The sequence below is a fragment of the Callorhinus ursinus genome, unplaced genomic scaffold, assembly GCF_003265705.2.
Source record: "Callorhinus ursinus isolate GAN/ISIS: 27379988/994484 unplaced genomic scaffold, GSC_fseal_2.0 scaffold2, whole genome shotgun sequence".
Taxonomy (NCBI): Eukaryota; Metazoa; Chordata; class Mammalia; order Carnivora; family Otariidae; genus Callorhinus; species Callorhinus ursinus.
This window is the reverse complement of record NW_027397064.1, coordinates 86,179,660-86,205,640: the sequence shown is the minus strand read 5'-3', so window position 1 is coordinate 86,205,640 and position 25,981 is coordinate 86,179,660. Positions and strand designations below refer to the sequence as shown.

At 35.4% G+C, this 25,981-nt stretch overlaps 1 protein-coding gene across 1 annotated transcript in view; it reads right to left on the bottom strand.

Annotated features, from left to right (window-relative positions):
- The window catches only part of LRP1B (LDL receptor related protein 1B), a 1,894,461-nt gene that overhangs the window by 699,177 nt on the left and 1,169,303 nt on the right, over nucleotides 1-25,981 (bottom strand). The window contains exons 18-20 of the mRNA XM_073905704.1: nucleotides 20,251-20,367; nucleotides 4,763-4,843; nucleotides 3,452-3,619 (exon numbers count right to left, since the gene is read on the bottom strand). Coding sequence (XP_073761805.1) covers nucleotides 3,452-3,619; nucleotides 4,763-4,843; nucleotides 20,251-20,367 — 366 coding nt within the window. The remainder of the gene's footprint in view (nucleotides 1-3,451; nucleotides 3,620-4,762; nucleotides 4,844-20,250; nucleotides 20,368-25,981) is intronic.

Genomic DNA, 25,981 nt, shown 5'->3' with positions numbered 1-25,981 from the left:
TTTCTTCTTTCTTTCTTTTCTTTCTTTCTTCTTTTTCTTTATCTCTCTCTCTTTTTTTTCCTTATAGACAGAGAGTTGAAGACTTATAAGAAAAGACTGAAGTCTCATTTTAACTCCACTCTTCATATCTTCACAGGTAAAACCATCTTTTTACAAAACTTTTCAATACTTAATAAATGACCAGGCCTAAGGCTCTAAAGGGAGTTCTCTCATACCAAATTGCTTGAGGGCCACTTATTTTTTCTATTTGTAAAAACTATGCACCCAGTAGTTTTACAAAAGAGTCACTATAGAAGTATGTGCCAATCAAAGTAGTCAGAACCAAAAAAAGAAACCAGAGCTAAATTAACGATAAACAGGCAATGATGCAAAGGAAGGAATCATTATGCTATGGATTGTCTTTCTATTCACCTCTTGCTTGTAGACTCTGTGTGTGCATGCATGTGTGCAGTGCTTTCTAAAGATACTGCATCTTGTTTGCCTAGTAAGGGAGCTTGGAAGTGAGAGGAAAGACCATCACAACATTAAGGGGAAGGAGATGAATATAAATTTATCTAGAAGGGGACTAGCAATTAATAGTTTCCTCACATATTAGTCACACTAATGATAAAAAAAATGATCATCACTATAGAAATTCTTTTTTGAAAGTGGTTTCAGAGAGAATATGAATTGAACTTAAATTCAGGAATTTTCTGAATAAGGGGATAATATATGGAATGTTCCATTTCCTGGTTTCTTCTGCTCCTTTACTATTAAAAGTTAACTCAAGAGTATTTTTGCCCTTTTGAAAACAATTTGAGTTGAGAGAAACTACACTATATGCTCTTTTAACCCAAGCAATGTACAGCAAAGTGCTGAGCAATTATATGGTGGATTTGATCAGTTTTGACAGCCTGTCTTGAAACTTAAGCTAGAATCCCCTGCTCTTTCTTCCACAGCAGGTTTTGAGACTAAATTATCTGACTAATTGCATCAGATTTCTACTTTACTTTGGCAATGGCCTTACAAAACCTGCATGTGCAAAACGACTTTCCTGATGAGCTTTAACAATTCTATCTGTCATGATTATTTTACAACTTCCATATCAGAATACATAAAATAATGATGGATAAAAATATTTGAATGCCCTCTGAAACACTCTTAATTGTCTTGTATCAAAGTCATCCTAGAATATCCCCAGGCTTTCTTCAATTCCTGCAACTTGTATTCACCAAATAAGAGTATTTGATTAGGGAATTTATAATCTGATAAATATAAATTAGTTCAGGCAGTTCTCATTCTTTGCTTGAAACATATCCAAGAATCATGTAGATTATCTGGATCATTTCCTTAGTATGTATAATACCATAATCATATAAGAAATGCATGGTATTCACATTGACAGTATATCCTTTACAGTAGCGTACTTGTGAAATTGAGGTGCTCTAAAGGTGAAGGTCATTAACATTAAATAACATTAACATTAACATAAATAGACACTGATTCTATAATAATCCAAACCTAAGAAATTATCTAGTGAGGCTGCCAGGGGATGGGCCACTCACTTTAGATACTCATGAAGCTAAAGCAATCTCTCCAAAACTTCTTAATGTGCAATGATCATTTTAACTTAGAGACAAATTCACGTAGAAAAGAGGGATGGGAATCTCATTTCTGAGATGAAAGTAAATTGACTTTGGGGCAACTTATCTTTCACAGCATATCGGGGGCAGTGCCAGCAGACCACAGATGTATACCTCATGAGGAGCCTACAAAGACATCTGTGAGGTGGGGGGAAATGCAGTCTATATTCAAAGTGTAACTTAGTAATGACATGTCAACCATACCCCAGATGAATATTTCCACCATATGAGAAAAAAAGGAAAATATAGTTTTGTACACCTTCTCTTTCTACATGCAAGGTTAGTGGTAAGTAAAAAGCTCTAGTGCCTATGTATTAGTGAACCAACGAAAGTAAGAGAAAAGGACAAAAGAATGAGATAGAGATAAATAGGGGTGGGATAGAAAGAAAAAAAAAAGAAAGAGAAAAAGGGAAAGTGGAGAGGGAGGGAGGGAGGAAGTGACAGAGAGCGGAAACAAAAGAAAGACGAAAGGAATCATGTCAGAGGAAAAAAATATAGAAATTTTCCATTTATTTTATAAGTTGTTAAATATTTGCAGAAGACAAATAATATGCCCTTGGAAAACACTTTGAAAATGATTCCTTTCTTATTTATGACCATGCAATATATGCCCCCCACCCCAGCATCCAATTCATTAAATAAATCACTTTATTGTCTGTTTGCATGCTAGATTTTAAATACTGAACAGGGACCACATTTCTTCACCCCTTTATCCATCCTTTGGTACAAGCACAGTGCCTGGCACATGAAAAGTTTTTAATAAATATTTGTGGAATAAATGAAAGAATGAATGACAAATTCTTCCAATTTTTTTTAAAGATTTTATTTATTTATTTGACAGAGAGAGAGAGCGAGAGCAGGAACACAGGCAAGGGGAGCGGGAGAGGGAGAAGCAGGCTTCCCGCGGAGCAGGGAGCCCGATGCGGGGCTCGATCCCAGGACCTGGGATCATGACCTGAGCCGAAGGTAGATGCTTAACCGACAGCCACCCAGGTGCCCCGAAAACTTCTACTTAAAAAGAATGTTACTGGGGGCGCATAAGTGGCTCAGTAGGTTAAGAGTCTGCCTTCAACTCCGGTCATGACCCTGGAGCCCCACCTCAGGCTTCCTGCTCAGCAAGGAGTCTGCTTCTCCCTCTCCCCCCCACCCCTGCCTCCCCGTTCACGCTCTCTTGCTATCTCTCTCTCAAATAAATTTTGGCAGGCTGATGATTTTTTTCTGTGATAGTTCCAACATGATTTCTAATTTATTAACATGCCCTATGGCTGATCAAACTTTGCAAATGACAGAGTGAGGTCAGCCCATGGATAATGCTGAGGCCCACAGTCAGTCTCCTTCTCTTAGCTTACACTCCAGAAATTAATCAGTGGGAACACATCATCACTTAATAGGGGGTATTTCAGGCCTTAAAGAAACAAATTTGGTGTTGAAGTAAAATAAAAATTATGCCTTTCTTGTTTTTTGTTGTTTGTTTTCCTTTTGGGGTGGGCTTGGGGTTTAGCAATTTAGAAGTTGGAGGGGATTAAGGAGTGGTAAGTACAGCACCTATGAAAGTAGGAAGCAAACACCACAGAAGGTATGCTTCAAAGTATAAGGAGGTGTTAAGGTGAGAAACCAGAGAAGTTAAAGAGAGAAAGTAAAGTGATCCGTCAATTATTTACACTGTTCCCAATACATATATTTTTTATCTGCTGAGTAAATTATTTTTTTTATTTTTTATTTATTTTTTTTTGCTGAGTAAATTATTTTTATATAATATTCATTCTGAAATACTTAAATATTATATATCAGTTTAAACTGAGAGTTCATAGCTTCACAAGATTACTAACCTCCTCTGGTACAATTGGTTTGGGCTTCATCACTGAAGTCTCCACAGTCATTGTCACCATCACAGGCCCAGTGGCCCGGGATGCATCTGCCACTGGAACACCTGAACTGATTATCCAAGCAAGAGTGAACACAGCCGGCCTCATCACTGCCGTCCCCGCAGTCGTCCTCTGGAAAGAAGCAGCGACATCAAGGGAGTGAAAACTGATCCAGGAAGAAAATATCCCTTATGAAATATCTACCATTTCTTTTTGCCATATAGAGTATTCTCTTGTTTTTGATAAAAGAATGATAAATTAATGATCAGCATATCCCACGAACAGTGGGGGGATATCTTCATTTCGATACTGTTCAGCTTCCGATTGAACATCAACTACTAAACGAAGAGGGAAAACAATCCTTGACTTTGGGTTTTAAAGCTTATGTTCTATGTCCCTCAGAAGTGACTAACCATTGACTGAACAAACCTACGCAGCCTGAAATAATTATAAAATGGGAGGACAATGGTGATTGCAAGAATTTCATGAAATGATACAGCTGGTGATATAATTATCGTGGAAAATTACTGCTTAGACCTATAATCCCTATGCCCCTGAGTTTATAACCATATCTTTAATTCAGTCCCTTCTTCTCTATTCTCAACAGGAGGAGTCCCTATGTACCCTTCTCCTACTGACTCATAAGTGTGTATTTATACTGGGAAATTGTCACTATCATTAGCAATGATTTATATTCTTTATTAACAACCGTTGCAGGAGGGAGGGGGGAGGAATGTGAAGTGAAGACAGATTAAATTGAAATCAGTGAGTGAGAATGTATGATTTACACATAATGCATTTACCTGTGTTTGGCATAATTTAGCATAATGATACAATTGAGTATAAGAAAGCAAACATTATTTGTACATAAAGAGCAAGGTGGCAGAGTTGAGACCATTCGGATAATTCCATAATAATTTATAAACTCCTCCATCCTGAGGTGACAGAGCACTTTACCTCGATGCTTCGGAGAGCCTGAATCATCCAGGTCACTTCCTCAATTGTCCCCTTTACTTCGCGTCTGCAGACTTAGACTCTGTCCAGCATAATATCTGAACACCAATCTCTTTATAGCCCCAAAGGACAGATAAGGAGTTCCATTATCCTTAGTGCTAATCCCCACTGATGTGCCAGGTGCCCTGTCACCACTTGTCTTAGCCATTCCGCTTGGCTCTGCAAACTCCTCGTACAAACTACGTCTGAAGGAGGTGAAGCAGCACCGACAGCTGGGCCCCCAATCAAATCAGTGCAATACTGGGAACATTTGGTACTTGCCAGAGTCGCAGTGCCATTTGCTGCTAATGCATCTTCCACTTTTGCATATAAATTGAGTTAGTGGCTCACAAGTTGGAAATTCTATGAAAGATATAAAAACATTCAATAGGGAAGATGTTATTGACTGTGCTTGATTTAATTTGTATCTCATTTGCTAATGTGACCAGAACTCCACCCCTGTCCTCCACAAAAGGCAGAGGAAACAGCAGATAAACAAATACAGTGACATAAACTTCTTAAGGGCATAGGATACCCATACTTTTAGAATTTTTTAAATGCGTACTTTACAGTGACTGAAAGCCCACAGGAATCATTTGATGAAGGACTGTTTGTATTTCCTGCACTGCACCACTGATAAGAAGGTTTGGAATATTGGCCCTTGGGCCTCGGGCTTGTCTAACAGTTATGCTTCCCAGAGGTTCCATCTAGGCCTATTCTGCACTGTTCCTTTCTAAGAGTTGGGACTTTACCAAATATTCGAAATCATGTTACTGAGCATTTAGTTAGTATTTTCACCAGTGAAGCACATTGGTGATGGTGTCTTTAGGAAATAAGGATTTTGAATGATATTGTTATAACTTTTATAGAATGACTTATATTTTTCCCTTAAAAACTATGACATTTTTAAAGTTGTAGTCTATATTAACCTATAGTTTTTGGCAAGTCACGACTAGCTAGAATAGTAAAATGTGAGCAAATTAATTTTTTTCATGAGAGTCACAAACACATAGGTTGTGTATTATCCTCAAAATAATATTTCAAATTAAATTGAATTTTTACTCAATTTCATTTCAATTCAATTCAATTTCAATTCATTCTTAAAATGGTAATAAAACAGTAAGTCAACTTTGGAGTTTGTGAGAACTCTCTCTAGTTGAGCTGGGAAAAGAGAATCAGCCAGACTGAACAGCAACAGAATCCAGTGAACAGACTACAAGTGAAAGCCATCTCTAGTACCAGTAACTTGTCCAAATGACAACATAAATTGATATTATTTCATTAATAATATGTAAGAAAAGTGGTAGACTCAGATCTGGTTGATATGGTGTACACTCAGATCTGGTTGATATGGTATTGATTACTTGCTTTCTACTTCTTAAAAAACAATTTCTTTGTGTGAGTTTACATTTGAGCATATTCCAATACCCTGAGGTATTGGAATTTGAATGGATATTATTCTAAAACTGAATAAATCTTAATTAAATTTTGTGATTACCAAAGACATGCCTTGAGATATACATTTTAGAATAAATTTAACTTTTCAAAACCAAAAAAATGTGGTCAGAGCCTAAATCTGCTTCAAAGAAGAGGAGGCAATCACTTACTGATACGAAGAGATAAAAGACTGTATCAAAAGTTATCCATGCAGCAACTCAACAAATTTTCTGACATATAAGGGGAAGCCCTCAAAAGAAATGTGAAAACGCCCAAGGCATAATTTAATCAATACTTCTAAGAGACTTTTCTTTTGTTGCCTGACAATATAATTAAAACTTAGGTGTTTGTGTTTCAAGAATCAACAGGGATGTTGTCCAAAATATGTTTTCTTCTTTAGATAAACATTTAATGTTCTGAAGATGTACAGTAAACATGAATAATGACTTTAAACAAAGTATCAGCATAAGTAATGGTTAAAATGAGTAAAAAACAAAATGCAGATTCTAAGATATGATGAGATCTAACTTTTAAAAATAACATAGCATCTTTTTGAATTTAGAATAGGTTAATTCACATTTTTAATCTCTCTTCTATAAACTTAGGAACATATTAACCAACATCATACATTTAACTAGGAAAAAATTAAATCACCCCAAGGATTTGGAGACCTCTGAAATTTGGCACTACTTCATTGGGAAATTTTTCAAGTGACCTGTAAGAGTCTACGTCTTAGATTCTAAGTCTAAAAACTGTCCCCTCCGCCAAAAAAATCTGGAAGTTAGCCCCCAAAAGGTAAAAGCTTTTAAAGTAAATAAAATAATCTAAAACCCAGTGTACATTCAATCTCTAAGAAAATGAATGATATATCTGCCCACAGTGAATTTAACATACATACTTGCATACAATGGGTATGTGTTCTTAAATAGTTGTATCTCATTTCTGACTTATTTTTTTACTTAATACTTAGTCACATTATTTCTCTTGGCAACCTCCTTGTCTGACTTAGTTTATAGGACCAAAGGTAAATTATATAGAATTTAAGAAAATGGTAACTAGAAGAAAGCATAGGACAAATCACTAAAAAGAACAAAGGCATTAATTGAAGGGACCGGAATAAGGGAGTGAAGTTACTAATGTTTCATTTCTGTTTCTTGACAAAGCACTATGACATTGAGTAAATCACACAGCCTCTCTGGTGACAGACATGTGGTTTGTAACATGATCTCTCAGGTCCTTAAAGTCCTAACAGTCAAGAAGTCAGAAGAAATGTCATCTGGAAAAGCACAACACCCTGAAGGCATTTAATGTAACAAAAATGGGCTTATCTACGGAATAACTCCTGGAATTATCATAGCAATCCAGTAAAAGATAGTAACTGAACTTCAGGAAAAAAAAATAGAAGAATAAATTTAATATGTTAAAATTATCTTTGGATTTTCTCTGCTTAATAATGCAGTCAAATGTGCAACACACTTTAGAAGGAGTTCCATTAAAAATTAAAGTATAATATAAGGCACTTCACTTTTCACTAACATTGGAAAATACTGTATCCATAATTTCTTAGTATCTTATCACGGGTATCTGATAGTAAGCGGTCTAATGACAATATACTCTTTCTCCTAAAAAATAAAATGAAATCCTCTTAAAATAAATTTAACATTTTCTCTGTTCTTCCATATTAGCATTAATTTTAAAAAAGTTGAAAATAGTATCTGGTAGTTCAGTCTGTTTCTAGGTATTTGTTCTTTTTAAGATACCATTATGAATTCTTATATTTGAAAAAGACTTAAATATTAAACACAATCTTTTCTTTCTCGACGTTGACTTTGGATCTCCCATGAGACAGACTGAAGGACACTTGGAAAGATTACCTGATTCATTCTGAAGAGAAAAAGTTATGAATGAAAGTGGCTTACATTTTATATTAAAATTCACTAAAGAGAAGAAAACTATATTTTATTTCTGTGGTGACTTCAGCCTCGTAGAATATTTAATGTGGAGTAATGGACTGTTAAAAAATCTTCTATTGTTGCAGGTGGTATGCTCAATTTATCTATTATATCTTTCATTTAAAATTTATTGCCAGGTTATATGTATGCTATTATGTAAATGGCAACAATTTTCTCTCCTCTCAAGAGTAATCATCGTTGGTATTCTACTTATATTTATCCAGTACACAAAGCCTTAAAGGTAGTTTTCAGATCTAATTTGTTTCTTTCCTGTCTCTAGGAATTTTCCTACTTCTTTTTCCCTCTTGGGCTCAAAGTGAATATTTCTAAGTAACTTATTATTGAAGTTTCAAAATAAAGTTATCATAGGTCTGTTTGAAAGCATGTAGTCCACATCCTGGATGTATATAAAGTTGATCATCGTGACTAAGTATGGGGAAAATGTATAGCAGATTCAAGTCAAAATAAATGACAAAGTAAGAATATTACAGGAATCCAGGGTTAGGAAATTGTTATCTAAATTTGAAGGAGATGATAATACTCACATTACATATTATTATTTATTGAGTATGAGATACTAGGCTAGTTATGTACATACATTACCTATACTCTTCACAACAGTTAGCAATTGTTATTGCTAACCCTGATTTGTAAAAGAAATCAGCATAACTTGCCTGAGCATACACTGCATAACCAGCCAGTGTCAGAGTAAAATCTGAATAATAGTGTGACTGGTTCCAAAATATATTATTTCATCCCTATGCCATGCCGATCATACCAATACCCTTTAAAAAAATTATAGCACAGAAATATTTTTATAAGGATGGAAAATTTAATTCTTCTCTCTGTGTTTTATGCAGCCCATTTAAATTTTAATTCTGTTTATTACCTACTCTAAGGATATTAATTATGGATATTAAGGATATTTAATTATCCATAATTAAATATGGATATAGGAAAATAGTGCTTTTTAAAATTATATAGATTATAGGATTATATCCTTTGAGGAAATATATAACATTTTTAGATAATGATACCAGCTGTGGCTCTTGAGAACTGGTACGTGCACAGGACAGACTTCAAAAGATCCAATTAAGTAAAGATACTTTGGAGAAAACCGTAAGAAAACAGTGTACCACAAATCATCTTCATTTTGTTGCTCTTCCATTGTTGTTACATAAAATCCTCATTTTAGACATCACATAGGTCATATATAAAGAATATAGTTTGTAGGCAGGCAAATCTGAGTTGAAATCCTGATTTTAACACTAATTATAATGTGACCTTGGATACTTACTTAACATCTCTGACCTCAAGTTTCTACTCTGTGAAACAGAGTAGAAAACTACTTCAAAAGTTTTATTCATTCAAAATATTGAAAGCTTTATACCAGATAGAGTTCGAGGCCTTAGTGACACATCACCTAGAATGAATGAATATGAATGAATAAAATAGTACTAATCACTGGAGATACAAAGTTCAGCATTTTCATTTCTCACAGTGCCTACAATCTAGTAGGAAAAATACCTGTAGTATATTTAAACAAGTGACTTCAATAAATTTCTGTTAAATGCTATGATAGAAGCAACATAAGGTGTTATTGCAACACACAACAGAAGTCAAAACTACTCTTAGATATTCACCCCAGAGGAAGTTATCTACAAGCTGATATGAATGACACGTTTGGTTAAATCAGGAGGGGAGCAGGAGGGGAAGGAGTACTTTTAGCATATTCTAGAAAGATGGCATTCCTGAAGGCCCAGAAGTCACAGTATATAAAATGTTTGAAAAACTAAAAAAAATTCGGAATGGCGGCAGAAGAGTATAAGAAGTAGTGAAATTTTAGGAGCTACAAATATGCTGGAGCAATAGATTTGGAAGTGATTGCTACTGATATAACAGAGTCTTGGAAGTCAAAAGGAACATCCAGGAAGTATATGCAGAATGAGACTAATGGGAGACCTAGAAAAACATATTGAATAGTTCTGGCAATAAGGAAAACAAAGAGAAATGTTAGATAAAGTAATAACCAACGGTTTTAATACATGGTTGCATGTATAAGAAAATAATAGAAATTTTCAGAGTCCAGAAATTAAAAGGGTACTGAAAACTAGAACAGTTAGTGGGTTATCACAGCAGTGTGTGTGTGTGTGTGTGTGTGTGTGTGTGTGTGTGTGTGTGTGTGTGTAAAATCAATGCTGCTGAAATGTCTGAAGAATTCATGTTTACTCTTGACAGAAATTTAAAGGGCTGAATTTCTTTTGGAGGTGCAGAGCTCCAGATACAAGGGAAAAGCAAGAGAATCTGAGGATTGGAAGGATGTTATAGAGAGGTTGCATAAGAAGTAAATCAGGAGGCAAGGACTAAATAACTGGCATTGTGAGAGTGTTTCACAAACCTGGATGTATATTAGAAGTATCTGTACAGCTTTTGAAACTACTTATACCTGAGCCTTTATTATAATTCAACTGGTAGTGTAGTTTCTCCGGAGTTGTGGGTTAAATCATATATATCAAAAAGATATGTCCAGACTGTGGACTCTGAGAAACAAACTGAGGGTTCTAGAGGGAAGCGGGGGTGGGGGATGGGTTAGCCTGGTGATGGGTAGTAAAGAGGGCACGTACCGAATGGAGCACTGGGTGTTATACACAAACAATGATCATGGAACATTACATCAAAAACTAATGATGTAATGTATGGTGACTAACATAACATAATAAAATTAATAAAATTAAATTTAAAAAAAAAGATATGCCAAATCCTTGGGGTGCCTGAGTGGCTCAGTCGGTTAAGCCGGCTGCCTTTAGTTCAGGTTATGATCCCAGGGTCCTGGGATCAAGCCCTGCGTTGGGGTTACCTGCTCAGTGGGGAGTCTGCTTCTTCCTTCCCGCCCCCACCTTCCGCCCCAGCTCTTGTTCTTTCTCTCTCTCTCTCTCTCTCAAATAAATAAATAAAATCTTAAAAAAGAAGATATATGAAATCCTAACCCCTGGTACCTGTGAATGCGACCTTATTTAGAAACAGGGTCTTTGCCTATGTAATTAAGGATCTCAAGATGGGAATTTCCACAGGGAAAGGCCATGTGAAGATGGAGACAAGAGACTGGAGTGATACTGCCACAGCCAAGGAAAAGCAGGAGCCACAAGAAGCTGGAAGAGGCAGAGGATTCTCTTGGGGGAGGCACTGCTGATTTTAGACTTCTGGCCTCCAAAGCTGTGAGAGAAGGGATTTCTGTTGTTTTAAGCCATCATGTTTGTGGTGATTTGTTGTAGCAGCCTTAACAAATTCTAATTTGTAGGGAATGTCGACATCACATAGTTTAAATTTTCTGGACTTGCCTTAGGATAAGAATCACATGAAGTGCTTTTCCTAAAATACATATTCCTGGACTCTATTCAAGACCTACTGAATGAGAACTTTTGGAGGAAGGCGGTAGTGGCCTGGGGATCTTTATTAGTACCAAACTTCCTGGGTGACTCATATCCTCAAGCAAAAAGCTGTGGAAATGCTGAGTTAGGTCAAGGAACTAAAACCTGTTTTTAATAATTTCTGCCTGTGGCTTTCAATATACCCCAGCAGGGTTTGCCTAACCTCCCACTTTGTTGCATACAGAGCCTTATTAGTCTAGTACGTATAAAAGAGAGCACTGTAACCGAAGACGATGGGAAAGCACATCACATACCTCTAAGAATAACCAAAAGACAATTTAACAGAAGCTTGCATAACACTTCTAAACAAAAATAATAAAAATGTTTAATATAAATGTATAGAACATGAAAAAACAGAACAAGACCATCTGGGATATAAAGCATAAATCTGTATGACACAAACAGGAAAAAGAACTTAATTTCTTTGTTTCCAACATTTTTAAAAATTTATTTGAGAGAGAGAGAGAGAGAATGAGAGGGAGAGCACAAGCACACACTCAGGGCAGAGGGAGAGGGAGAAAGAGAATCTTAAACAGACTCCATGCTGAGCATGGAGCCTGAGGTGGGGCTCGGTCCCAAGACACTGAGATCATTACCTGAGCCAAAATCAAGAATTGGACGCTTGACCGACTGCACCACCCAGGGACCCCTGTTTCCAACATTCTAATAGAAGTAATTACTGTCAGATTGTGAAGTGAAAACAAATAGGTTTAATAAGAAGTTAAAGTTCTAAATCAAAGAAAAGGAAAAAAAATAATAGCTAAAAGTGAGTTTATCTTCACATTGAAACAAGTTATCAAACAAGTAACGAAACAAATAATTTTGGTCTTAGAATATTGACAGTGATTTTGAAATAAATGGAAGAATGGAAAGACGAATGAAAATTGGAAAAGGGTGAATAACATTGTCCCAATTTCAAAAATGAGTGAAAATTATCAAACAATAGAGAAGTGAAGTTTACATATACCTCTGGCAATAATTCCAGGATAAACTTGCTAAAACATTATTTTGTCAGCATTTTTAAAGAGATTATTTGCTCAAGAATAAAATAAAAACAAGGCATGCCAAACTAACTTCATTTATTTGCCAATACAATTTTTAGGTAAGTATGTATCATGAAAATGCCATAAATAGAGTGTTCTTGTAGTTTTAGCCATGTTTGAGAAATCTCAAGATAAGTGAAAGTATCATAAGTGCAAGATGGTAGTAAATTGAAGTGAATGAGTAATTTGTTCAAAACTGTATCCATACAGTTTTAATTGTTAAATCAGTTTCCCCTGAAGAATGTTTTTAATTACTCCCCAAAAGGTTCATGCCTTTGTTACTATTATTTGGTTACAGCCTTAAAAATTATTTTATCAAATTTTTGAATTACATAAAACTGGGAGACATCATTAATATTATGGATTCAAAATCATAAAACCGCATCAGGGTTAGGAGTTACGGGAGGACAGAAATATAAGAGTGACAGTTTGGAGTGGAAAAGACCAGACCCAGATACATGTTCAGAAGTAGGTGGATAAGGAAGACTGAGAAGACTATCAAAATAAAGGTAAAAGAACTTTGAAAAGTAAACATTAGAAGCACCCAAAAGGAATGATCTGGTCTATAAGAAAAGCTAGAAAAGCTTAGCTGTATTAATTGACTGGACACTTGACGTGGGAGTTACATGATAAGGCTGCCATCTATGATTGTGTTAACAGAAGCCCAGAATCTAAATTAGTGAAGGTAATAAGTACATTTCAATCTGTTATAAAAATACCACATATGGGATACTAAGTCCTGTTTAATTCTAGACCATGAATTTGTTTTTAATTCTGGCAAAAAAAAAAAAAAACCAACAACGTAAAATTTATCATTTTTACTATCTTTAAGTATATAATTCAGTAGTGTTAACTGTATTCACATTGCTGTGCAACAGATCTCTAGAACTTCTTCATCTTGTAGAACTGAAACTCTATACCCATTGGACATCAACTCCCCATTTTAGACCATTAATTTTATTAAGGTCATTAAAAATACAACTATATTCATAGTAGGGCAATTGGTAGGGAAAGAGCCTACAAATGGTCATGTAAGGATATATGAAAGAAGTGGTATGTTTCAGGTGGGGGGATGGGTTAGCCTGGTGATGGGTATTGAGGAGGGCACGTTCTGCATGGAGCACTGGGTGTTATGAACAAACAATGAATCATGGAACACTGCATCAAAAACTAATGATGTAATATATGGTGATTAACATAACAATAAAAAATTAAAAAAAAATAAAGTAATGAGAAGCCAAAAAAAAAAAAAAAAAAGAAGTGGTATGTTTCAGTTGTAAAGGAGAAGGGTTAGGTAGGCATTATGGTGCCTTTAGTTATCTAAAGAGTGATCCTGTGACAAGGTTATAGATTTTGATGGCGTAGCTTCAGAAGACAGCACAAGAATCACTGAGTAGAATCTTTAGCAATATTGCTCCACAAAGGAGGAATATTCTGACAATTACTGCCCACCAGTAGAATTAACTACCCTGTGGAATAGCCAGTTCTTTGTTCGTGAAAATATTCAAACAAGGACTGGGTAAGCATCATTGAGACCAGTTTTAGAATCCTTTTTTTTTTTTTTAAAGATTTTATTTATTTATTTGAGAGAGAGAGAATGAGAGATAGAGAGCACGAGAGGGAAGAGGGTCAGAGGGAGAAGCAGACTCCCTGCTGAGCAGGGAGCCCGATGCGGGACTCGATCCCGGGACTCCAGGATCATGACCTGAGCCGAAGGCAGTCGCTTAACCAACTGAGCCACCCAGGCGCCCCAGTTTTAGAATTCTTATATTGGATGGATGATGGAATTAGATAGCATGTACAGGCAACTACCAATACCTGTGATTCTCTGAAACAGATAATGAGGAGTGAATGGGTCTGAGTTCCAATGCTTGCCATACCTACTAACTCTTTCTGCAAATTTGGACACACAACTTTCAGTGCTTTAGTTACCTTATTTATAATGTGAGGGGCTAAAATGAATGGTTTTCTTATTCTTTCTAAATTTCCATACATTGAATAAACATGCATTATGTACATTTTGCAGAATCTGTCTGCATTGGGCAGCATGTGCCTTCCTGCCTTAACAGGAAATAGGAAGGGAGAAAAGGAGAGGGAGTAGGAGGGAGAAAATGATTGACTGAGTTAAGTAAATAAATACAAATAATAGTGGGATTTTTCCTTTTGCTAAGGCAGCCATTTAGATCCAATGCTAAGAACAAGGAAATGCTAAGTACTCTCGCATTTTATAGACAGAATCCAGTAGTTGGAGCTATTCTTTATAAAAGAAGAGTAATCTACAAGTCAATTTTGTTCAAAGACCAGTGGATTCAAAGGAAGGAGAGACTCCATGAGAATCATTCATGAAATTTTATGAGTACATGAGAAAAGGGAACTGATTGAATGTTGCTCAGGAAGTAGACTGACCATTTTACCCTGAATCTAGAGAAGAAAGAACTGGAGAGTGGTGGCATCTAAAAGATGGGTCATTGGGGCGCCTGGGTGGCTCAGTTGGTTAAGCGACTGCCTTCGGCTCAGGTCATGATCCCGGAGTCCCGGGATCGAGTCCCACATCGGGCTCCCTGCTCAGCAGGGAGTCTGCTCCTCCCTCTGACCCTCTTCCCTCTCGTGCTCTCTATCTCTCATTCTCTCTCTCTCAAAATAAATAAATAAAATCTTTAAAAAAAAAAAATAAAAAAATAAAAGATGGGTCATTAGGAGACTAACCTGATCACATTTAAGAGAGTGGGTGAGGAGGGACAAAAAGTGGACCCGCACAAGAGAGCAAAACTTTTTTTTTTTTTTTTTTTGGTCATATCAGCAATGCAACCAAGAGAGTGCCCACGTAACAAAGGGGGATGGGAATGATGGGGGGGGATGGGGATAAAAGAAATCTAGTTGTGGGGAAGAAGAAGAGGAAACAGAGAAGAAAGAGGGAGTTGAGGGAACTATGAAGAGAAGCCTCTCTGAAGATCTCACATAAGAGTCTCTCAAGAGAGTGGCATCGCTTATGCGTCAGAGGGCAGTGACCTTCAGAGAAGCAGAGGAAGCTACCACCAGGCCTACTTAAAAAGATGTTACCTATTTCTCCAACTGTCCCATGTGATCGAAGAGCGAAGGCTAGCAGAGGGAACAGATGTAGGGAGGTAAAAACAGAACACGGTCACCTCTCATCCAAGTTCTTAGAACCTAAGGTCTAGCCAGCAGTGGGGGACAAAAAAGCTTTGACTAAGATATAATACTGGAATTTCAAAACAGGTTGGATCAAGTTACAGAAACTAAAAGTTGGTAGAATCATTGTGTCTGCCAAGATGTTACCAAGGAATGACAGAGCAACTGAAAGCAGTGCTTGGCAATATTCACATTTTGCCAGTAATTAATAATTACTGGGTTAATGTGGGTTAATAATCCTCTGGGTTATTAATCCTCACTTAAGTTGTTACACACGTATGCATTTTTCTTACAAAATTAATTATAATAACAATATAAGTATATAATAATAAATTTCATCAGAAATTTTGTTTTTCTAATAACCTAATTGAAAATATCTTTGATACACAACATACATGGATTTAACTGGGAAATGATTTTTTTTTGACAGTTCTCTCTTTTGTTTGTGTCTGATATTTGCCAATTCTCATTCTGATTCTTTCCTCCTTAATTATGTGGAATAAAATTACAAGAACGTTTACAAGTAAAATTACAAGTACATGAGACAAAATTTTACTACCTTCATAGATTTAAAAAGTCAACATCCATAAAATGGAATCATATTAACTTTGCAAGTTTCAGTAGATTTTTATTTATACCCCATTGAACTGACTTTCAATCTGTTAATACATTTCAGCTATTTTCCCAAGTTAAACCCTTTGAACAAATCAGAAGTTACCAACTCACATTAAGTTTATTTAAAAAATAATAATAAATATAAGCTATGTTGAGATAACTGGAAGATAGAACAGTCTCAAAATAGTTAAACTACAGTTTAAAATAAACAAATAAATTTTGTTTTTGACGATAAATTTTCCAAGGGGCAAAGTGAAAGTTTGCCTGAAATATTCTTACATTTAATCACGAAATGCACTTATGTTTAATGTAATTTGGAGATGGGAAGAAAATTTGTCTGGATAATTGCTTCTATCTTAACTCATTTTGCATATATAAACAAAATTATGTCATTAAGTATATATGTAAGATGAAAATCAAACCTGAAGGTGTTCCCCAAAGTATGGTCCCTTGACCAGTAGCATTACAATCAGTATCAATTGCTAGAAATAGAAATTATGAATCACCTAAGACCTACTGGATCATAGTCTTTGGAAATCAGGCCCAGAATTCTGGTTTTTGGTTTTGTTTTCGCTTTTGCTTTTTTAATAAGCCCTCCAGGAGATTCTAATGCGTGTTCAAGTTTGAGAAACTTGGCCTTAAGTGTTCTCAGACTTGAGTGCACATTTATACCACTTGGATGGCATTAAAATTACTGATTCTTGAGTCTGACCCCTAGGGACTCTTATTTAATTAGTCTGGGGTGAGGCATGGCAGATGATTCTGAAGCTTCTCAGGTGATTTTTTTACTGACAGTTAAAGTTGAGAACCAAAGCTAACACCCTTGAAATGAGTGACCACTTAGTTCCTTGACACACAGTCCACTTCCAACACAGTCTTCACAATTTTAACATATCTGCTCTTATTTGCAAAATCAATTTACAGAGTCTCCTGTCTATACATGCCAGTCCTGAAACACAATAAATAGTTGCAATAATAATGAAAAAAAAAAGATGAAGGGAGAATCCTCAAAGATCTTCCTAATTATGTGTTTGCCCATATATAATCTCAACCTAAAATATGCAATTAACTTGTTATAAAAGCAAAGGCAAATAAAATGAATTAGGTTTATAAATAGGTGCTAGTGAATTCCACTAAAATTTGACCCTCGGTTTCAGTACCTTCTGCTCCTAACTACAACCAGAAGCATTTCTAACCATAGGTTTCTCATGTTTTAAAATCAAAATTTGGGTATTATTTTCAGTATAAAATAGTAGTTATTAAACAAAACAGAAACTGTTTGTGGAGCTAAAGTATAAGAAAAAAGAAATGACTGCAGTGTTCTAGTAGGAGTAAACCTATGGGAACTTGACCGACTCCAATGGGAAAAGTGAAATGTGATCACTCCAAATGTTATAATGATGCTTAATAGAACTGGGAATTAGCTGAACCTATATTCATTTCTAGATTACTGCCAAGGAGAGTGACTTTTTTTAATGCAGTAAATTAAACAATTTATAATATTTTTATCGTTTTGTATTCAGTGCAGAAATAATTTCTGATATGAGAATAATATATGTCATCCTTCCTGCAACTTTAAAAGTGAGATTATGCCTAACAGAGCTTCACTATCAGCTTCCCTACTGACATAAATTTTGATTTATGATGACAATCTGAAAGATAAATTCATGTTACTACAGAGAGGAACAAGTTTGGAGAGAATCATGTTTGTCACCTTATAAAGGGGAAATGGTGCTGAGACTAACCCATGTGGCTTACTGACACTTTATAAAATTTGGCTATATTTCAGAAGCAAACTGACAACTACATTTCACAGTGTGTTCATATCCTGTGGTATACTGGAGGCATCTTGTACCAACTTGCAACAACAGATTTTTAAATTTTCAAGGATTCTAGGAATCAGTTGTTAAGCACACATCCATTATTTAAAATAAATGAACTATATAAATTTGTAATTAAATAATATTGAAAGCAAGGGCAATAAATGATCAATGTTCATAATTTCCTGATTACTTTGCTTTTGGAGTTAGTTATGTTTATTGCATCTGTATTGTGGAAATGCTATATGTTGGTGTGCACATATTTTCCTAAATCAGCATTCAGAAAGTCATGTTAGCAACTTGATATTGGCCACGGCGGGAGTATTTACACCACAAAAAAATGGGCAAACACTAGATCATATACATAGGTGTATGTTCATTTAAATAAGATAGTCAATGGATATGGATAGGCATAATTACTTGATCTACTACTCCCTTTTTGTACCCAATCCATGGCTCCCAGATAAAGTTGACCTGAAATGTCTGAGTTTTAGTTTCAGGTATACCTGGATTCATAGCCTGGTCCTGCTATTTATTAGCCTTATGATCTCAAACAAGTTGTCAAATGTCTCTAAGTTTTGATTCCCTTATCTGTAAAATCTGAACAATAGTATGTTTCTCATAGATTTGCTGTACGTATTCAAGAAGAAAATATGTGTCTGAGCTCCCTCCGACCCTTCTTTCCTTCACCTTGTGAAAAGTCCTAAATATAAGCCAGATCAAAGACCTAACCGAAGTTCTCTAACGAGCTCATTATTTATTTTCCTACTCTTTAATGTTTTCATGGCCTTTCCTTCTAAATCAGGACTGTTTCCAGGATTTTTCTGTCTTTAATGTTTTCAGGTTGTTCATTATCCTTTTGCTATATTCTGGAAGGAGATGCGGGGGACGGGAAAACAATTAAGCTTTCCTAAATAATAGAGCTGGCTAGATGCAGACCCAGCCACAGGAATAGTTTGGATCTTGGAAAGCAGAAGGATACATTGTTCCAATCCCTTAACTGGACAGGCTTTGGAAACTCTACATGTGAGATGTATTATTGACTGTTACTGTGTCTGTCTATTGCTTTCTTCTTTAACATTGCTATTGTTTTCTTTACAATGTCAATTAGTACTACTTACTTATCAATACTTTATTCAAAGGTCACAAATTCCAAAGTCTACAGGAACTTAAGTCTAGTTTAAGAAATTTTTTAAAAATAAATTTTAGCTAAACCATGAATGCATCCCCTAACTAGAGCCTTTTAAAATGAGGGTTTTTTTTTTTTTAAGGTCTCATTTTCCCACTGTTAGAAGTGCTATAACATGGAGTTAAATTATTAAAAATATATACTCAATGCATTATATTTTTAATAAATGTGCTAAGCATATATAATGTATGTATGTTTTTCCCATTAATAATTTTAAAAATTCATAGCCATGCCTAAAAGAAAGCACAGGTTCTTAGAAAACCGGATTCATTCCCTTACTATGTTTCACTACACATTATTCTGACAAATGATAATAAAATCTACTGATACATGGGTACAAATGAGAGTAATTAAATTTGCAACTTTATGTAACAATAAATACCATTTCCCAAAGTAGGAGGATAGGTGAAAAGTGACCAGGAATTTTCCCCTAACAAAACTATCTTAAACTAATAACAATTATCTGACTCAATGGAAATGAAACAAATGGTTTACCAACCATGTAATCTTAGTCTGTATTTATTGTTCCAAGAAGATAACATATGCATGCTAAGAAGAAACATGTACTTCCAATTACTCCAAATGTCACTCAATGAGCTACTCGAAAAAATTAATCATTACCAACATAAGATTAATAACGAACATTTGAGAATGCCCTGTTAGTCTTGTAATAACCACTTCCTAATAAAGTCTGTAATGTTTAGATCCATTTATTTTACCCGAGGATATGGTTATTGACTCATGAAACTCATATTCCAAAGTTATCATTAAGGTACACACTCAGGCCTAAAAGGCAGTGATAAAATGTGACAGATCTTCTGCCTTGTTAACTAGTGTTTATAAAGAAATAAGTAACCTCTTAAGAGACATTATAGTGAGGGGCACCTGGGTGGCTCAGTCGGTTAAGCGTCTGCCCTCAGCTCAGGTCATGATCCCAGGGATCGAGTCCTGCATTGGGATCCCTGCTCAGTGGGGAACCTGCTTTTCCCTCTGCCTGCCACTCTCTCTGCTTGTGCTCTCTCTCTCTCTCTCTCTCTGGCAAATAAATAAATAAATAAAATCTTTCAAAAAAAAAGAGAGAGACATTATAGCGATTTGACATTGTCTCCACTAACCGTGGTTCACTCACAACTTACCACAAGATGCCATTTCGTCTGTCTGGTCACCACAGTCATCTTCCCTGTCACATAGCCATGCTCTGGGAATGCAGCGCCCGTTTCCACAAGAAAACTGGTCCACCTGGCATGTTCTGGCTAAGATAACCAATTAATGTACAAATAATACATTTAGAGACCTTTTGAACAACGTTCAGGTAAAATAAATCATGCAATAACTCTTTTGCACATAGGATATTCTATTGTTTTATTAGATAAAATATTTTAAAGTAAATTTTTATTATTTTTTTTGATACTGCCAACTTGCTTGTTTTCTCTGAAGTTCACATGCTTTGCCCTTCAATTCCAGTGGCTGCTAAATGACAAGATATTCAGTAATCCTCACACACTTCCATAAATGAAGCTATGAATTCATTATTTTACAATTTTTGCCTGGCACATGCTTATGAATATACGGTGGAATTAAATTTCATCCAACTCTTAATTAACAAAAAAGAATTTCACATAGTCTTTGTCAATAAACCAAGAAAACTTGCTGTAATGTAGGAGGAAGGATTTGGAGACTATATCAGGGTTAGTCATGGGGGCAGAATTGTTCTTTTCCTCTAACATTGTAGTGCATTTATTTCTTGGTCTCTAAATGATCCAAAGTATGGAACAAGAATGCAGAAAATATTTCTTAAAACATACATTTAGACTTATGACAGATTTTTAAAATTTACTTTTCAGCATAGTTAAATAAAAATGTGTAACTTAAATCAAAGTATATTAATAAACTTTGCTTTGGCCTCTCTCAACGGTTTCAATGAACACACACATGGAATCTTTCTTTCTATGTTAGCCAAAGGCAGTGGTTTCAATTATTCAGTGAAGGGGTTGGTGATGTTCTACAAGGAGTTTGCTTACCATTTTCTATTACAGTCAGGTCAATTTTTGAAAGCATGAAATCCTAGATAGCTAACCTAACCTTTCTCCCAGGCTTTGGTTTTACAGACTTGGGTCTTGGTTGTTGTTTTGGTTTGGTTTTTTTTACTTACTTATTTTTAAATATTTGATTTTTTTTTCTTTTCTTTGAAATACAAATTTGTTTTCTTAAGTATCAGTTTCCTACCACCCCTTCTTTTTACTGGGTCAGAAAAAAAAGAGTGGGAAATTATAAGAAGGGGATACTCACACCTATTAATATCTGGGTCAGATGAGGATTGGATAGATGAGCAAATTAGGGTCTGGATTTCTATAGGCATGATAAGAGAACACTGCTTAGTTTACAGACTTCCTTCTGTTTTGGGGTTTGAGAATTAGAAGGATGTACTTCTATTTCATCAAAATGCCTTATGACTTAATGATTGGTATAAAATTGAGAGTGGTTCAAAGACAAGTCATACAAACACACTAAAATGAGTTTTCATAAATCAGGGTTACAGAGGTCATTTAAAATAATTTCTTAAAAGTTGTGTGCTAGTTATTTCCTCTAAGGAAAGTATGCTTGCCATGTAAAAACATACCTATTATTAATGAATACTTAAAAGGTTACTTGAGAAAAACAATGAAAACATTACTGGTTTGATACAACATATTAGATTCGATGCACCATTGCTCACCTCAGTGTCTATAATTAGAAATTCCAGAAAATTATTACACTTTGTATTCTGCTTTGCTTATGTAGCTAAGGGTTCTAAATCTAAAAAATTTTATACAATATTTGGATTTTCCTTTTATTCCTTTTACAAATAGAGTATTTATCTTACATTAATAGATTTTAAGTATCCCACAAATATGTATACTTCTGAAGTTTTCAATGTTGTAATTTCAGGTAGGATTAAATATTTGTTGTCTCATTTGGCTGACTCTATGGATTTTCTGTGAAATTATTCTAATGTTTAGATTAAATCAACAAAGTTCCTAGGTAATTTTAATAAAACTATGTCTACTTGGAGAAATATGTATATATTTGTATTAGCCTAGAGAAGGATGAAGGTGTTGGCATTTAGTTTCCTTGATGGGAAGGAAAAAGCATAGAGGTGTGAACAAGATTCATGTTTTTTTTCTTGCAAGTCTTTGTTTTGTTTCACTGATTGCAGTAAATAATTTTTACCTGTTGAGATTTAAGAGAAATTTAAAATGTTTTTTTTAAGATTTTATTTATTTGACAGAGAGAGAGAGAGACAGCAAGAGGGAACACAAGCAGGGGGAGTGGGAGAGGGAGAAGCAGGCTTCCCGCGGAGCAGGGAGCCCGATGTGGGGCTTGATCCCAGGACCCTGGGATTATGACCTGAGCAGAAGGCAGACGCTTAACCGTCTGAGCCACCCAGGTGCCCCGAGATTTAAGAGAAATTTAATAAAAGTTTTCTTTTCAGTATTTTCTCCCTTCCTCCTTCCAGTTCTCCTTCACCCTTTCCTTCTCTCCCCCCTTCTTCTTTCTTTATTTCCACTCTTCCTCTCTCTCCCTTCCTCTTTTCCTTTCTTCTCTCCACTTATTCTTTCCTTCATCTCTCCTGTCTTCCCTCATTCTCTATTTCACTCTTTCAGTCTTTCTTGTTTAAAGCAAAATATATCATCACCTATTTTCATTCCTATTAATTGACCCATAATAAGAATATATTAAATATCCCAGCACAATATTGTTTTATCTGATTTTTTTTTTTTTTTTTTTTTTTATGTCACAGAATTCCCTCCTCGCCATTCAGACTTAGTTCTAGCAAAGTTTTCTCAGATTGTTTTCCTTCATCAGGAGCACTACGGTGATTATAGAAGAGAATGAGAAAGAACTCCTAAGAACCTGGTAACACATTGTGTAGGGTGGGAATTTGTGTGTCGCTTCACTAACTCAGAGCTTGGGGAACTGTTAGGACCCATTACTCCAAAGAATATTTACTGTCTTGTTTTTGAAGGATCATATGACCTGAAAACATATGAATACACTGCTCTAATCATGGAAGAACTACCTGCTTAGTCTACTGAGGAAATTTAAGTAATTTCAGATGGGAAAAAATGCTTCATTCCATAAATCTACACGTACTGTCTGTCCATATGATATAGTAAAATGGACTAAATCATCTCTTCCTAATCATTAGATTTATATCAGGAAGACACCATCTTTACTTTTTCAGTTCCTGTCTCCATCAGATCTAAATGATTTTGGAGGTAAGATTAGCAGAGTAGCCCCAGAGGACTCTAATGTTGTAGCAAATGCTTCTCTAATGAAGAGGAAATTTATACTTCCTCAGTGAAATTGTTTATCTAGCAGTGAATCAGAAATCCACTGTAACAATGTGAATTTTTTCTACCCATCACTAATTATGCTTCTCCTGCTGTCATGTAGCAGTGAGAAATCCCACAACACACAGGAACAATAAGGAGGAAGAAGCAAAGAGATCTTCACACATTATTCCTAAACTTCGCCTTTGCCGTATTTTAATCAAAGCCTTCTATTTAAACAAAACCTATGTCATATCAACACATACTTTTCAATTTATCTTATAAAGAAGTCTGATTTTCTTTTTTTTAAAGATTTTATTTATTTATTGAGAGAGAGAGAGAGAATGGTAGAGAGCATGAGAGAGAGGAAGGTCAGAGGGAGAAGCAGACCCCCTGCTGAGCAGGGAGCCCGATGCGGGACTCCATCCCGGGACTCCAGGATCATGACCTGAGCCGAAGGCAGTCGCTTAACCAACTGAGCCACCCAGGCGCCCCAAGAAGTCTGATTTTCTTTAATATAGCAGGTTTTCTTCATGCAAATATATCTGCCTCATTTGAATTTGGTCAAAATTTGTGGAGGGTGTGAGAAGAATAAATATTATATAATCTAATCAGAGCTCAGTGCTATGGAAAAAATCTGGCCTGAAATTAGCTACGCTTGAATCCAAGGATCATCATTGGCAACTATGAGGAAAAAGAACTTCAAAACTAACTACTTCTCATCTTTGGCCTCTGGGTCTCTCTCATAAGTGGAGAAACATATTCTCTTTTTGTGAGGGAGAACAACTACCAAGCCCCCGACTGTCAGCTTTCTTCCTCCTGCTGTACATATGCTGTTTCCTCGTCCAGGCGAATCCTCCAACCCCCTATCATCCTCTGTGGACTTCACCTCACCCTCACTAACTATGCCAATCAATCATTCTCCCCCCCCCCCCCCCCCCCCCAAAAAAATTCCTTTCACGTAAAAAAGTATAGAAAAAATTAACTTAAACACCTGTCTACCATCATATAGCTCTATCAAATCTTCTTTTTTTTCTTCTTTTAATTTTATTTATTTATTTGTCAGAGAGAAAGAGAGAGACACAAGCAGGGGGAGTGGCAGGCAGAGGGAGAAGCAGACTCCCCGCTGACCAAGGAGCACGATGCGGGACTCGACGCAAGGCTCGATATGCGGCTCAATGCGAGGCTCGATCCCAGCCGGATCATGACCTGAGGCGAAGGCAGATGCTCAACTGACTGAGCCACCCTGGCATCCCAAATCTTATTTTTTTCTATATTTACTACAGACTGTTTTTGTTTTACATCAGAAAAATGTGTTATAGGTACACTTGAAATCTCCTATGTAATTATTTTCGGTCCTATTTCTTTTTAGATGTAACTACTATCCTTAATTTATTTTCTTTTTTTTTTTAATTTCCAGACATATTTTTATCCTGTTCTTACACATTTATAAATCAATAAGAATATATAGAATTGTTTTGTATTTTTATATTTCATATAAATGGCACTAAATGATTTATAATCTGCAACTTTTGGTTAAACATGGCTTTTGAAATTAATTTCTGTTGGTATTTGAGATCTAGTTTATTCATTTTAAGTATGAATAGCATTCTATTATGTGAATATAACACTATATAGTGTTATATACATGAATATATATATTTATATAGTGTTATATATAGTTTTTTATATAGCATATATATATATATTTTTTTCCTGTTAATGGGCATTTGAGTTGTTTCTAATTTTTCACTATTACCAGCATTAGGACAATGAATTTCTTAGTTGCATCTCTTTGAGCATAGCTATTCAAGCATAAATCTAGAAATGGAATGCATATCTCCACTTTATTGGATTTGGCCAAATGCTTTCCAATGTGGAAAAACAATTTATACACCTACAAAAAGTGTATGTTGGTTCTTTTTATTCCACAATCTTGCCAAAGGTTAATTTTATCAGATTACTTATTTTTCCTAATTGAATGACTTGAGCTGTTATTCAGATTTCTTTCCTTTCTTTTCTTTTCTCTTTCTTTCTTTCTTTTTCTTTCTTTCTTTCTTTCTTTCTTTCTTTCTTTCTTTCTTTCTTTCTTTCTTTCTTTCTTTCTTTCTTTCTTTCTTTCTTTCCTTCTTCTTTCTTTCTTTCTTTCACTTAGCTTGGATATCACCTCCCTCTTGAAGCCTTCCCAGATACACAAAGACTAAATTAGTTGTTCTTGTGCATCCCTTTGTAGTTCAACTTAACACTTTGAATATTGCATTAGAAAGACCCATTTACATGTTTTTTCTCTCCATCTTCTAAGGATGGAGAGAAAAATACACTAAGTAGTAAAAATACACTAATACACTATACCTTTCTAAGGAAAGGTATAGTGTATTTTTCCTCATTTTATATCCAATGTTGTGATAAGTTTTTATTGAATTAGTAGATTCATGAAGGAGAAATCCCAAAGGAACAAAATAGGAAATTGGCATCTTGTAAGAAAGGATTTTCTTTAGATATAAAGTAGTCATAATGCTAAAAGCTACAGGACAGTGGATTCGGTTATAAAATA